General features: G+C 36.9%; 5 protein-coding genes across 5 annotated transcripts; 4 read left to right on the top strand and 1 right to left on the bottom strand.

Moving 5' to 3' along the window:
- Positions 1-335: 335 nt before the first annotated feature.
- LOC127251722 (potassium transporter 5-like) lies at positions 336-7,682 on the top strand. Its single transcript, XM_051275560.1, has 12 exons — positions 336-427; positions 523-755; positions 1,491-2,322; positions 2,876-2,974; positions 4,186-4,377; positions 4,468-4,705; positions 5,237-5,485; positions 5,577-5,627; positions 5,719-5,979; positions 6,062-6,229; positions 6,322-6,576; positions 6,650-7,682. The coding sequence occupies exons 5-12, from the start codon at positions 4,219-4,221 to the stop codon at positions 7,558-7,560; spliced, it is 2,292 nt and encodes a 763-aa protein (XP_051131517.1). The 5' UTR covers positions 336-427; positions 523-755; positions 1,491-2,322; positions 2,876-2,974; positions 4,186-4,218; the 3' UTR covers positions 7,561-7,682.
- Positions 1,558-2,358, top strand: LOC127251518 (potassium transporter 5-like). Its single transcript, XM_051275245.1, has one exon. It carries the CDS (start codon positions 1,558-1,560, stop codon positions 2,356-2,358), a length of 801 nt encoding a protein of 266 aa, XP_051131202.1.
- An 83-nt stretch (positions 7,683-7,765) lies between the features above and the next one.
- LOC127251728 (monothiol glutaredoxin-S1-like) lies at positions 7,766-8,409 on the bottom strand. The gene has a single exon (XM_051275568.1). The coding sequence runs from the start codon at positions 8,242-8,244 to the stop codon at positions 7,936-7,938; it is 309 nt and encodes a 102-aa protein (XP_051131525.1). The 5' UTR covers positions 8,245-8,409; the 3' UTR covers positions 7,766-7,935.
- A 3,820-nt stretch (positions 8,410-12,229) lies between these two features.
- Positions 12,230-12,990, top strand: LOC127251428 (monothiol glutaredoxin-S9-like). Its single transcript, XM_051275113.1, has one exon. It carries the CDS (start codon positions 12,376-12,378, stop codon positions 12,694-12,696), a length of 321 nt encoding a protein of 106 aa, XP_051131070.1. The 5' UTR covers positions 12,230-12,375; the 3' UTR covers positions 12,697-12,990.
- Positions 12,991-13,137: 147 nt separating this feature from the next.
- LOC127251427 (50S ribosomal protein 6, chloroplastic) lies at positions 13,138-13,718 on the top strand. The gene has a single exon (XM_051275112.1). The coding sequence runs from the start codon at positions 13,156-13,158 to the stop codon at positions 13,546-13,548; it is 393 nt and encodes a 130-aa protein (XP_051131069.1). The 5' UTR covers positions 13,138-13,155; the 3' UTR covers positions 13,549-13,718.
- Positions 13,719-14,281: the final 563 nt, after the last annotated feature.

Raw genomic sequence — 14,281 nt, 5'->3', positions numbered from 1 at the left:
AACTGATTTAATTCAAAATTTTATTATTAAACTTTCGAATCCAACCTCAACATCCACAGTAAACGCTTGTTTTTTTTGTTTTTTGTTCTGCCTATAGTTAAAATAAATGCAATATTATTAATTTCTATGTGTTCCTATGCATATTATTGTATAGCATTCCATAATAGGCGATCTTCATCGGAATATTCTTTCCTCCTTAGTGTAATAATAACATACAAGTATGGATCCACTCTTCATTCATCTTCCTGCAATCTCCCAATTCGACTCTATTTTATTCTCATAACTCCTCCAGAGAAGCCGTCAATTCCTCGATAATTAACCTAAAATATTATGGATACATACACTGCAAGTGAATCCACCGGAAACAACAAGCTCAGGCACAGTGACCTGCCGCGAGGTTGCCGCCAACGGCAGAGCCTCTATTAAGGTCTGCGCAAATTGTCCGATCAGGAATTCGTAATTGCTTCTCTGTGTTAGTTGTGGCTGAATATGAATTATAATTTGTGCTTTTTTGGTACATAGGGCGCCCGGCGCCGGAGTGATGCTGCAATTAGCATTTCAGAGCATTGGAGTGGTGTGCGGATCGACATCGGTACGTCGCCGTTGTACGTACTGGCGGGGACCTTCACCGGAGAAATCCAGGACAAGGATGACCATTATAAGTGTTGTGTCGATTATCTTCTACACTTTGACGTTGGTCGATTCTGCTCATCAAATACGTCTTAATCGTCCTGCTTGCCAACAACAACGGCGAGGTTACCATTTTAACTTTTTATAGTTTTTCAATATTTGAATTCTACATTAATCTGCATGCATGGTATACTATTAGTAGAGTTGTTGATTTAACCCGTGAAGAGTATAGTAAAAGAAATACATAAATTATTATAACAAGAAAAAGGATAGAAATTGCTAAATTGCTCTTTTGATTTCACTTATTTTGCTCCATCTTAGGTTTCTTTATTTAGGGCCGTAGGGGATATGACTAACAGAGGGTGGGCACGCATGTGATAATAATAATGAAAGCTATTAGCGTACTCAAGATTGAATCATTTTATTCAATATTGTACTAACAATGCGCATATTTTAATAGAATAAATAATAAAAAGTAGTATAGGTTAATATAGTATTTTAATTTATGGCACATAATTTATATTACTATTATTGATATTAATATGAATAATAAGTCTAAAATGATTTGTCGTTTTTTTCTTTTTTTTTGGATGGAGTCATGGCAAAATTTGTAGTTTTATAAAATTTAAAAATAACAATATATTTATTTATTTATATATACATTTTTGTTTTTTAAAAAATCCACATTATACCAGGTCCCAAAATACAAAATTTCTAATTTTGAAATGATACAGGATGCCAAAAAAAAAAAAATACAGGAGATAGTAATAATAATATTTGGTATATATATATATATATATATATAGCTACAGCTCTCTCTCTTCTCAAGATTTTTCCCATTCATTCTATAATAAATGCAGGGATTGCTGTGGTGTTTGTAATGACTCTTACCTGGTTCTTGTCATGCTAGTGATCTGGGAGACTCACATGGTGCTTGTAATCGGATTTATTTTGGTTTTCGGCACGGCGGAGCTGGTGTACTTGAGCGCAGTTCTTTACAAGTTCGATGAAGGCGGGTGCCTTCCGCTTGCGTTTGCAGCGGTTATAATGACAGTCACCTACGTGTGGAACCATGTGTACAGGAAGAGGTACTGCTACGAGGTGGAGCACAGTGTCTCTCCGGAGATGGCGATGGAGATTTTTAGAGAAGCCAAGTTAACAAGGCTGCCGGGGCTCGCCATCTTTTACTCGGAGATGGTTCACGGAATCCCTCCCCTGTTCATGCATTATGTCGAGAATGTGCCGGCGCTTCACTCTGTCCTTTTTTTCGTGTCATTCAAATCTTTGCCGATCAGCAAAGTGCCGGTGGAGGAGAGGTTTGTCTTGCGGAGGATGCAGCCGTGGGATCTGAATTTGTATTGTTGCGCAGTGAGCTATGGGTATAATGATGCGCATGGTGTCAAGGAGGACACTTTTGAGAAATTGTTGGTTGATAGATTGAGGGAGTTCATCGTGGAGGAGCCTAGGAGTGAAGATGAGGTGTGTAGAGAAGAGGTCGATAATGATGTGGAGGATTTGGAGAATGTTTGGCCAAGTGGAGTGGTGCATTTGGTCGGGGATCATGAAGTGATGGCGCGTAAAGGGTCGGGATTTGGGAAGAGGGTGTTGATCGATTATGTGTATAATTTCTTGGAGATGAATGTGAGGCGGAGGAAGAAAGTTTTCGACATCCCACGCCGGAGAATGCTTAAGGTGGGGATGATATACGAAACTTTAGTATATGAATAATTTTTTTTCTTTTGTCTCACATTCCTCTCCATGAAATTATAAACATAGTCAGATAATATTCTTTTTCACAACCCCAATCCCTTGCGAGCCATCACTTCATGATCCCCGACCAAATGCATTACCAAAGATCTATCAACCAACAATTTTTCGAAAGAGTCATCTTCAACGCCAAGTATATGTATTACATTACACGGATTTCAATTCATCGGCGATATTTGATCGAGCATAAGCCTAAACAAAGGAACCCTCAATTTGCATTGTATTGTTGTGCATAATGATGAGACTTTTTTTTTTTTTCGAAAAAATAAAAAGAACGTGTTTGAATTTGTATACTGAATAGCTTTTCTCAATTGGAGCATACTCGATATTCCTTTCATAAAATCAAATGTGACGCAATTTTTTGCAAAATAAATAAATAAAAACGAAGGCATTTCATAATATAAAGTGTCTTTCATTATTCAAATAAGAAAAAATTATTAATGATAATTTTATTTATTTATTATTATTTTTTTTTAAGGACACGGAAAGAAGGACAAAGTGAAGCGCAGGCACATTCCCGACTAATGCTTAACTAGGGGAGGGATACACGGGGAACATCTATTCCAACACATATAAGGTGTATACTATATTTTTTTTTTACTATATATATTTGTAATTTAAATAAAAATTAAAGAACTTTAGTATTACTATATAATTTTTTTTTTAAATACAAAATAATAGTACTTTGAAATAAGAAAAAAAAATTTGACATTTTAAATTAAGATAAAATGAATATTATTTTATAGTTTTTGTATTTGGATATTGTGGCATGATTAGTCTAGTAGAAAAAATAATAAAAATATGTAAATAAGAAAAAAAAAAAAAAAACTAAACAAGAATACCCGCTAATTGCTTATATTTAAATTCATATAGTTGTAATCATTTAGGGTGCGTTCGATAGTGAGTTTTAGTTTGTTAGTTTGAATTTTAATAATAAAAAATTGAATTCGAATAGTTGTTCGACGTGATATAAATATAGATTGATATGATAATTTGAATATAAAATAAATTTGTAATATAATACTTTCTCCGTCCAGCTAGAAAATATATATATTTCTATTTTGGGACATCCAATTACAAAGTAACAATTTCATTAAATACCATTTTTTCCACAAATACCCTTATTTTATGTAATATCGTTGCTTTTATACCAAAAAATAAGAACAAAAATATAATTACATTACTTTTACCTATCAACTAGAATTAAAATACTATTATTTATTAAGTTCAGTGCCAAAAATAAATGTATATTTTTTACTTGAACGGACAAATATAAAAAAAAATAATTATTTGATATGATATTTTTGGAGTGAAAATAAAATTCTAACCGCAGTAAAATCTACACAACCTTAGGCCATTAGATTTATTTCATTTTCCTTCTGCCTATAATCAAAATTACTACAATATTATTAATTATGTTTCTAATGGTGACTAAAGAAATTAATGCGTTTGAATATGTAAACCGTGTCAATATTATTTCCATAAGAGCAATTAGCAGATTGATTACAAAAAATTTCTATATATTTCGTAACCAAGAATATCTTATAGTATAATTCAAATTCTTAAATAATAGTAATGATAATATCCTTAATTATTTACCACCTCGAATATACGTAGGGCCCACTGATATTAATTAACAGATCCATGTATTCACACCGGAATAATCAAGGGTCAGATGTATAGAGTTTATAGTCGATCAACTTCCTGGCATCTTCCTACCGAATCCTTCACTTCCCCATTTACCCTCCACACTCCTCTTACGCTATTTATTCTTATCGGCCATTTCAGAGAGAGCCATCAATTCCAACAAAATCTAGAAGCATGGATACAGACATTGGAAGTGAATCGGCCGGCGATGGTGGAAACAATGGCGAAAAGCGTCTCCAGCAGAAGAAACTCTCCTGGAACAAGCTCAGGCGCTATGACTCGCTGGAACTCGAGTCCGGCAAGGTTGCCGCCAACGGCGCTGCCTCTATTAAGGTATGCGCAAATCTGTCAGATTAGGAAATCGTAGTCGCTTCTGGTTTAGTTGTGGCTGAATATGAATAGTTAGTGTTTTTTGGTTGTTAGGGCGCCGGCGCCAGAGAGTCGTGGGCGGTGGTGCTGAAATTGGCGTTTCAGAGCATTGGAGTGGTGTACGGAGACATCGGTACGTCGCCGTTGTATGTGCTGGCGGGGACCTTCACGGGAGAAATCCAGAACAAGGATGACATTATCGCTGTTCTGTCGATTATCTTGTACACCATAACGTTGATTCCGCTGATCAAATACGTGTTTATCGTCTTGCGCGCCAACGATAACGGCGAGGGTACGTATACTATGCCTAGCACCATTTTATTTTTTTCCCTTTTACAGTAAAACTCTATTTCTATTTGTGGCCATAAACTTACTTCTGCAGTCATCCTTCTTTCTTTCCATTACTCTTTTGTTTTTGTATATACATAGCAGACGATTATTTAGGCAACTGCAATTTGATTTGGAAATTGATTTGACTCGACACCAAATCAGCATGTATAATAATGTGTATTAATGTAAAATGATACAGATTTTAACGCTAGAATTGAAGCCAATAATCTGGCCTAGTTCAGTGAATTGAGGGGAAAAGGGTAAGCTATTTAAAATGGATCTCGTCAACTCCAATGATATTATTCCACCCCCCCTTTTTTGTTGTTTTGGACATAGGAGGGATAATGCTCAGGGTAGAAGAAATAAGATTTATTTTCATTGATGATAGCAGTGAATTTGCTACATTAATCTGCATGCATGGTAGAATGAGAATTAAAAAATTGATATTCATTACACAAAACGATATATATATATATTCTGTGTGGTTTGGCAGGAGGGACATTTGCTTTGTATTCATTACTATGCCGACACGCAAGAGTGGGGTTGATTCCCAGCCAGCAAGCAGAGGACCGAGATGTGTCCACCTTTAGGCTCGAATTGCCCAATAGTGGCGCCCGCACAGCTTGCAGAGTCAAGTCTGCACTCGAGAACAGCAATTTCGCCAAGCATTTCATGCTCTTCGCCACCATGCTCGGTACTGCCATGGTCATTGGAGATGGTATTCTCACTCCCTGCATCTCAGGTATGTACCTACAGAAAACATTGCAAATCACAATCACATAGATATATCTATCTTGAATTACTCATCAGGTGTGTGTGTTTTCCCTGCATAGTGTTATCTGCGGTGGGTGGAATCAAGGAGGCTGCACCTTCTATGAATGATGGTAGTATTATTAATTCCTACACTTTCAAATTTAAAATGGACCAAGTTATACATATTTATCAGATTCACTTTGGTTGTTTTTGGGTGATCAGCAACGATAGTTTGGATATCAGTGGCAATCCTCATATTTCTTTTCTCCTTTCAAAGATTTGGAACTGATAAAGTGGGCTACACCTTCGCTCCCATACTGTGTGTTTGGTTCGCTTTCATTTCCGGAATTGGCATCTACAACTTCTTTAAATACGACCCTACAGTCATCAAAGCTTTAAACCCCAAATACATCGTCGATTATTTTAAGCGAAACAAAAAGGAAGCATGGATTTCTCTCGGTGGCACTGTTCTTTCTATTACAGGTGACTTTCCCATCGTTTATTCGAACACGCATGCACACTTGTATCAGATAATTGTAATTACAATTACAATTTGTGTTTGCAGGGGCTGAAGCATTATTCGCTGATGTTGGTCATTTCTCGGTGAATTCGATACAATTAAGCACGTGCACTGTGATTTATCCAGCTCTAATGGTAGCATACGCGGGACAAGGTGCTTACCTTCGTAAGCACACGGATGTTGCTTCGGACATCTTCTACAAGTCAATCCCAGGTTTTGAGATCACTAACGTACTCACCCATTTTATTTGCATGGCCAAGAATATATATATAATACGAAATAATGTAATTATTGATGAAATGCAGGTCCCATGTACTGGCCAATGTTTGTTGTTGCGGTGCTGGCAGCAGTGATAGCGAGTCAAGCTTTGATCTCAGGGACTTTCTCCATCGTTCAACAGTCCCTCGCCCTCGGATGTTTCCCTCGCGTTAAGATTGTCCACACTTCTCCGAAACATCCTGGGCAGGTTTACATTCCCGAAGTCAATTACCTTCTGATGCTGGCTTGCATTTTCGTCACTCTTGGATACAAGACTACCGATCAGATTGGCCATGCCTATGGTAAATTGTATATATATTGCTACAGCTCTCTCTCTTCTCAAGAGTTTTCCCATTCATTCTCAAATAAATGCAGGGATTGCTGTGGTGTTTGTAATGACTCTCACGTCTGCATTCCTGGTTCTTGTCATGCTGGTGATCTGGAAGACTCACATAGTGCTTGTGATCGGATTTGTTTTGGTTTTCGGCACGGTTGAGCTGGTGTACTTGAGCTCAGTTCTTTACAAGTTCAATGAAGGCGGGTACCTTCCCCTCGCGTTTGCAGCAGTTATAATGACAGTCACCTTCGTGTGGAACCATGTGTACAGGAGAAGGTACTACTATGAGCTGGAGCACAAGATCTCTCCCGAGACAGCAATGGAGATTATTCAAGAAACCAAGTCGACAAGGCTACCAGGGCTTGCCATCTTTTACTCGGAGTTGGCTCATGGTATCCCTCCCCTGTTCAGGCATTATGTCGAGAATGTGCCGGCGCTTCACTCTGTCCTTGTTTTCGTATCCTTCAAATCCTTGCCTATCAGCAAAGTGCCCGAGGAAGAGAGGTTCCTCTTGCGAAGGGTGCAGCCGCGGGATCTGAATTTGTATCGTTGTGTGGTGCGCTATGGGTACAACGATGCGCGTGGCATTAAGGAGGACTCGTTTGAGAAATTGTTGGTTGATAGATTGAGGCAGTTCATTGTGGAGGATGGCTACATCGGCCAGGCGCGGGAACAACGAGGGAATGAAGATGAGGCCTGCATCGAAGAGGTCGATAATGATACTGAAGTGGCTAGAGATGTGGAGGATTTGGAGAATGCGTGGAGAAGCGGAGTGGTGCATCTGGTCGGAGATCATGAAGTGATGGCGCGAAAAGGGTCGGGATTGGGGAAGAGGGTGTTGATCGATTATGCGTATAATTTCCTCAAGAGGAATGTGAGGCAGAGTAAGGAAGTTTACGATATCCCACACCGGAGAATGCTTAAGGTGGGGATGATATATGAGCTTTAGAATAGCTGCAGCATGGATGCCTGGGGCTGGGTACTGTCTTTCTTTCTTGCTCTCTCACTATATCGAGCAGGACAGGACAACTGTTGTGAAAGTTAAAACTTTGTTCTAGTTCTAGCATTTAATATAAGATGTCTGTCCTATCTCATGCATTGCTTATTAAGTTTTTACTTTGAAGCATTTAATTAGTATTGCATTTCGTTATATATATATATATGTATGTATGTATGATCCTATTCATCAACAACGTGATTTGATCAAATATATATATCTCAATATATTATTTATTGATGATTATTCTAAGATGCAAATATTAATTAATTGATTAATATATATATATATATATAGTAGAGATGGAGATGATTATATATATGTATATTAAATCCAGATGGCTCCGGCGTTCTTGAGGAGAGGGACGAGCTGAGCCTTGACGTGAAGGGACATGAGCTCGGCCTCACCGCCGACCAACTGCTGGCCGATGTAGACGACGGGGAAGCTGCTGACCTTCCTCTGGGAGAGAAGCGCCTTCTCCAGCTGGTGGCCCTCCGGCAGCTCGTCGACCTCGTACACGGTCGGATTAGCTCCGAAGCTGGATATCAGTGTCTTCACGGCGTGGCTCATCCCGCACGTGCTCTTGCTGAATATCACCACCGCCTTGTCTTCGACCAGTCTCTCCACCACCTCCATTCGATCTTAATTATATATATATATAATGCCAATCAGCCGATCTATGTGTATAGATGATAGATGGATGTTTGATGAGGAGAATTAAGAAGATTTGGTGTTTGTGGAAACTTGTGGATCGCTGGGGGCCTATTTATATAGTCGAGAAGGGAAGGGAAGCCCATGGAATCACCTATCCCAGAACCAAATCTTATCCCCTACTCTCACATATATAGTATATATATATATACATACATGTGTATATATGTGTATATATATACACTGTGTGTATGAGACAGCGGGCTAGGGTTCTGTCCGGGCTAGACGATCCCGTCTGAAAGGGAAGGAAAGTGTTGGCTATTTCTTTCACCTTTTCCACTACAACCAATGACAAGATGTGTCACTCACTTTGCTAGCTCCCAAGATATGTCTCTATATTTATTCTCCATTTTAGATTCTTTAATACATTGACATGCACGCATGCATGACTATATATATAAATTGACACGTCGTACTTTGATTCGTCCAAAAAAAAATAAAGATAGAAAGTTTAAAAATAATAACTCAAACAATTAAGCACTTTTAACTTGGTTGGAGATTTATTAATTTATCTCATTATAATTATAATTAAAAAATTAATGTTTAATTATTATTCTTCACTATGCTATTATTTATTTGTTTATTAGTATTATACAATTTTTCAAATATTTCTGACTCAATTTTCAGGCCCACCACCTCCAATGAGAATAATTCTAGGAAAGTGAAGGACTCCTCTGTCCCATATAATTTATCCATATTTTTTATTTTCGTTTGTCTGTTATTTCTATTTTTGGAAATATAATTATGCACTTTAATCGCATTTTAAATTTTAAATTTATAATTTTTTTAATTTTAATTAAACTATTTACTTATGTTAATCTTAATCTATAATTATTTTTACTAATATATTTCTTAATTACTTACTAATTATACTTTACCTAAATTTCAGTATCTACGGTAATAATCTCATATTTTCTGGGACGGAGGGAGTAGTATTTATATGAACAAGAAATCAATTCCCACTGTGAAAGAATTAAGTGAGGTGACAACCAAAACATACCATACCATACCCATTCCATGCAATATTGGAGCTTATTAACGTACGGATGAATAAACTCCCAGACAAATTTTATTATTCCTACAAATATATATATATATGTATATGTATAAATATGACTAAAAAAAGAAAATAATAATATTAATTAATTTATATTATTCCTAATCAGCTAGGTAGCTAGAAATATAAAAGCCACACATACATATAGTTTAGCTAGCATCAGACCACAGTTAATTATGTCGGTAATTAAAAGAAAAAAAAAAAAGAAAAAGAAAGAAAGATTGGCTTAGTGCTGCTGATTGTATTGCATGAAAGAAAGTTTAATTTGGTCGGTCCTAAACTAAAGAACCAAATTAATTAGTTACTTTTATTGTCTGTAGTAGTTGGAATTAAAATTACTGATCAAATACTTTATTCATTCAAATGAACAAAAGGCTATAATTAACCCTACCTATGACTAATTATTTTGTTTAGCTCAATTAGTGACCACCAGAAATAAAAAATAAAGGTTGGACGAGTAAAATTTCCTCCATTATGTGGGGAGAAGAATGACTCAAACACACGACTTGAGATTTCTTTTAATTATAATATTATTTGAATTTGTTGACTCAACCACCTTCAATTCCCAATATTATTATAATATTTATGTATATATAATAATGCAATTAATCTAATTAATACCACATATATGTCCAAATTTTAGAGGAAAGAAGTGGAAACTTGTGGATGGTCCAATTCTATTAGCAATAGCATCAAGAACAATTTTTCTTGGCTTTTATTTTTATTTAATTTATTTACTTATATTATTGCTACCCCATTAATATATATATATCATCAGAATCAATGCTTTTTTTTTCTTGAGAAGTTGCTAACAAGTAATATCCATAGTACAAGAATATTCATGCGATATGATTCATTTATTTACTTTTGATTGGGGAGTTTAGTTTATCTTCGAATTGGGACCATTTTCTCATAACATAAAATGGCTCAACACAGCATTGAAGGGCCAATGTTGCACACGATGAGCTCATTTTCAATTAACCCATATATACTTTCGAGACCAAATTTGTACCCAAATTAATTCCTCAATATTAATTCACCAATCTCTTAACAATTTATTTTCAGACAAATCTAATCTGGTTCTCTCTCAATAAATTGCTATCATTATAGTGAATTTAATTTAATTTTATGAATTGGTCAAATTATAAAATTTATATGGCTCTTGATTTTATTTTTTTGTGTATGAGTGAATAATGAATGTGGTGTGTATGTGCGTCCAGCTCCAGCCCAGAAAGGTGTGGGTCCAAATCCAATTTCCGGATCCATCTATTTTGATTCCGACTACATAAATCGCTACTATAGAATCAGCGACTTCTTGTAAAAAATGCGCTTTTTAATTTGTTTGTTTGGGAAGCCATTCTATTTCAAGAAAACGCATCTCTAAACTTGCTTTCTAGCTAGTTTCGACCATAATTGCTTTTCATCAGATTCTCTAATAATATATACTTTCTCAGCTTCATTTCAATTTCAATTTTTACAATAAAATTCAATAAGTGTGATGTGTCACACATATGGAGTATATGATAAGAGAAAGCTTTATATTTTGCAGAAGCAATAATCTTATTTATTATTATATGGGTTCAAGTATAGAAACAAGTCTTGATCATTTGAGCTGTCCACCAACATGTGTAATGATGAGCCCAAGTGCAAAGGGACAGCCCAATCAATAACTAGAGAACAAATCAAGTGCTAGAAAGAAGGCTCCAGATGATTGATTATATATGTATATGTATCGATGTGTGTGTAAATGCATATATTCCCTCACATAGCAAATAACAAGAAATGACACCTACAAATATTGTATGTGTCTGTCTGTTGTCTCCTCTTACCACAACAGAATTAAACAAAAACTTCAACTTTAATTTTCAGCTGCCAATCCACAAAAATTCACCACCTTGCATGATGCATGCTTATCTCCTCCCCAACCCCAAATTGCCTTCTAATTAATTAAATCACTTATGTTTTCGAAAACTAGCTAATTAAGCACACATGTAATTCATTTGAGCATGTAATATCAAAATTTTCTTGAACAGCAGATTTCCCCAGTAATAATATACTTAAATCAATCAGACTATACATATATTTGTCTGTGTGGGGATGGAGGTTCACTACACGTGCAAGATTTATATGGATGGAATGAAGTCCAGAAGCAGCAGGGAATGCAATATATATATATATATATATATAAAATGCAAGTTGTTGAATGAATATATATATATATATATATACAGCAGCAAGCAGCCAAGGCTGTAGGTGGGCACAGTGTAAGATTCACCACCGAAAGCCCTCCCCCACATTGTTCATCATATATATATATATATATTATTCGACATCTTTAATTTCCCCACATTGATATTATTCCCAATGGAAATGGGATGGTTTTCGATCCAAGATTCTCCAAGAAAATTTTGAAATTGACCACACCTCTCCCAGCTTTGAAAATATTCTCATTTTGGATGGATGGATGGATGGAGGTCATCATTAATAAAGTGCAAAGATCCATGGGTGGATGAATTGATGGTCACTATTGTGTATCTATACATATTATTTGGAACAACTAACAGGCTGGATGTTCGGATACGAGGCAGTAGTAAAAAACATCAATATATTAATGCTCCCATTACCAAGGAAGCAAATCTCTCTATGTTCCATCCTGTTTTAGTATCTATCTCCAAAAGTTCTTTTTCTTTTCTTTTCTTTCTTTCTTTATTATTTTTAATTTACAGCCATTTTGACACCTTTTGAATGTTCTTATTTGGAATAAAGCTGTCCACTACTCTTTGCTGCTACTGCTATTTCCACTTTTGCTGTAATAAATTTCGAATATAAATAGAGCACCCCCCACTTCAGACAGCCTTATAAATTTAAAACCCTAGTTACCTCCCTCACTCCAGATCACCATTTCCTCTGGGACTTGTGTGATCTCTTCATCATCTTCTTCAATCATCATATATATAAATCTTTACTGTATATTATCTGATATATATATATATATATCGATGGAGAAAGTAACGAACTTGGCTTCGAAATACAACATCCTGATCTTCAGCAAGAGCACGTGCTGCCTGTGCTACGCAGTGCAGATACTGTTTCAAGAACTGAATGCCCATGCTCACGTGCACGAGCTCGACCAGGACCCCGACGGCAAGGAGATCGAGAAGGCCCTCATCAGGATGGGCTGCAGCGGCCCTGTACCCGCCGTCTTCGTCGCCGGAAAACTCCTCGGATCCACCAATGAAGTCATGTCCCTCCACCTCAGTGGCTCCCTCATTCCCCTCCTCAAACCTAATCAGCAGTCCTGTTCTGCCTGTTTGTCCTAATTAACTCCATTCCCACCATTCCTCTCCTTCATTCCATTCCATGAATTAATCAATAAGATCGTCATCATCATCCATTAATTAGTATCTCTTGCTGTCGTGCTGTTTGTCGATAAATTAAGCTAAGAAGTGTGCCCGGGTTCTATTATTATTATATTATCTTTATTAATGTGGATAGATTTGTATTTAGCTAGTTATGCTTTCTGCTTCTGCTCACTGGAAAAAAATGGAGTATGTAAAAATGTGATGTAGCTTTGCAATTTTACCAATTAATATATTTTACTTCACGTTGTAGAAGATTCTTGATTTGGAAGATCTGCACAAATTGGGCCCAAATGAAAATTAAATAAATAGGGCCCAAATTTAAAACCGTCCAGACTATAATGGGCTGATTAAAGTGGGCCAATTGGGTAATTGGGTAATTTATCAAGATTTACATTTTGACCACGGAATTTCACGGAAATGTTATCCTCGCTCCACGAATTGCCGCCATTAAAAACCGCTGCGGCTACCTTATCACTTGGTTCTGTCCACACAGCTGCTACATCAGCGAAAATGTCAGTCCCGGCGATATTTGGGGTACAATTGGTGATTCCGGCTACCTCCTCCGTCGGGAAATCGAGGCCTGCGGTGGGTGGCGGCAGTGGATTGGTTATAGAGTGCTCGTCGAGGCCGCAGAAAAAGGCGACCCAGCATCATATGAAGACTCGCCCTCGCAAGACGCGGCCTTCCGACATACGACGTCGTCCCGCCGTGTACCCTCCCCTCCCTCCGCTCCCTCCTGACTGGAGTTTTGTCTCCAAGTCCGAGGAAAGCTCCGCTGCTGAGTCGCCGCAGCTTGTTGAGTCAGAGTAATTACTGTCACTTGTCCTTGAATCTATTGTTGTCTATGTCGTGACTTGTTTGAAATTTGTATCTGTTTCGAAGATTAAGGCTTTATGTTTGACTGCTTTATGGTACTTCCTTAACGAAAGAATGACTTTGGCTTCTAGCAATTGGGAAAATGCACACACTGTTGCAATCAATCAATCTCTCTGTCAATGCTGTGTTTGATTTTCAATTGTGAATGTAGATTTTCTGATTTCGTTACTCAGATTCAGTTATTTGTTAATGAGATTGATTAGTTCCTGAGTGGTGGAAATCAATACCAGGCATAGAAATCACTCATCTGTATGTTGAAAAAGTTTAGTTAAGAGAGGAAGAAAATCATTATCTATGAACTATTTAGTTATTAAGTATAACAGATAGCATGACACTGGCTCGTTCATTGTGCATTCAGTTATCTAGTATTGATGCCTGGAAATATTTGTTCTGCCATCTTTTATTAGTTGTTCGATTGCTGCGGGTATTGGAGTGACATATGTGTGTACAGAGCTCACATTTCACCCGAGGACCGGTTAGGAACTGATCTAGTTGTTCCAGTTTGTTATGACACTCTAGAGTGGGGATGATATATGAATTCTCGAGTACGGTGCCACCGAGTGAAACCCATGCTTTCTCTTTGTTCCTTTTGAAGTAATCCACAATGTATTTGGGGTTTATAGCTTTTACTACAGTGTGATCATACTTAAGATATTATAGGTTCCAA

The sequence above is a fragment of the Andrographis paniculata genome, unplaced genomic scaffold (assembly GCF_009805555.1).
Source record: "Andrographis paniculata isolate CXL003 unplaced genomic scaffold, ASM980555v1 Contig45END, whole genome shotgun sequence".
NCBI classification, from domain to species: Eukaryota; Viridiplantae; Streptophyta; class Magnoliopsida; order Lamiales; family Acanthaceae; genus Andrographis; species Andrographis paniculata.
Note: the sequence above shows the minus strand (reverse complement) of the source record. Positions and strands in the feature narration are given on the sequence as shown.

Excerpts from the sequence above, each read along its gene's own strand:
- LOC127251518 (XM_051275245.1), top strand. The coding sequence starts at position 1,558 with ATGGTGCTTGTAATCGGATTTATTTTGGTTTTCGGCACGGCGGAGCTG.
- LOC127251722 (XM_051275560.1), top strand. The coding sequence starts at position 4,219 with ATGGATACAGACATTGGAAGTGAATCGGCCGGCGATGGTGGAAACAAT. Across the intron at positions 5,980-6,061 it reads CACTGTTCTTTCTATTACAG|GGGCTGAAGCATTATTCGCT; the intron begins GTGACTTTCCCA and ends TTGTGTTTGCAG. Across the intron at positions 6,230-6,321 it reads CTTCTACAAGTCAATCCCAG|GTCCCATGTACTGGCCAATG; the intron begins GTTTTGAGATCA and ends GATGAAATGCAG.
- LOC127251728 (XM_051275568.1), bottom strand. The coding sequence starts at position 8,244 with ATGGAGGTGGTGGAGAGACTGGTCGAAGACAAGGCGGTGGTGATATTC.
- LOC127251428 (XM_051275113.1), top strand. The coding sequence starts at position 12,376 with ATGGAGAAAGTAACGAACTTGGCTTCGAAATACAACATCCTGATCTTC.
- LOC127251427 (XM_051275112.1), top strand. The coding sequence starts at position 13,156 with ATGTTATCCTCGCTCCACGAATTGCCGCCATTAAAAACCGCTGCGGCT.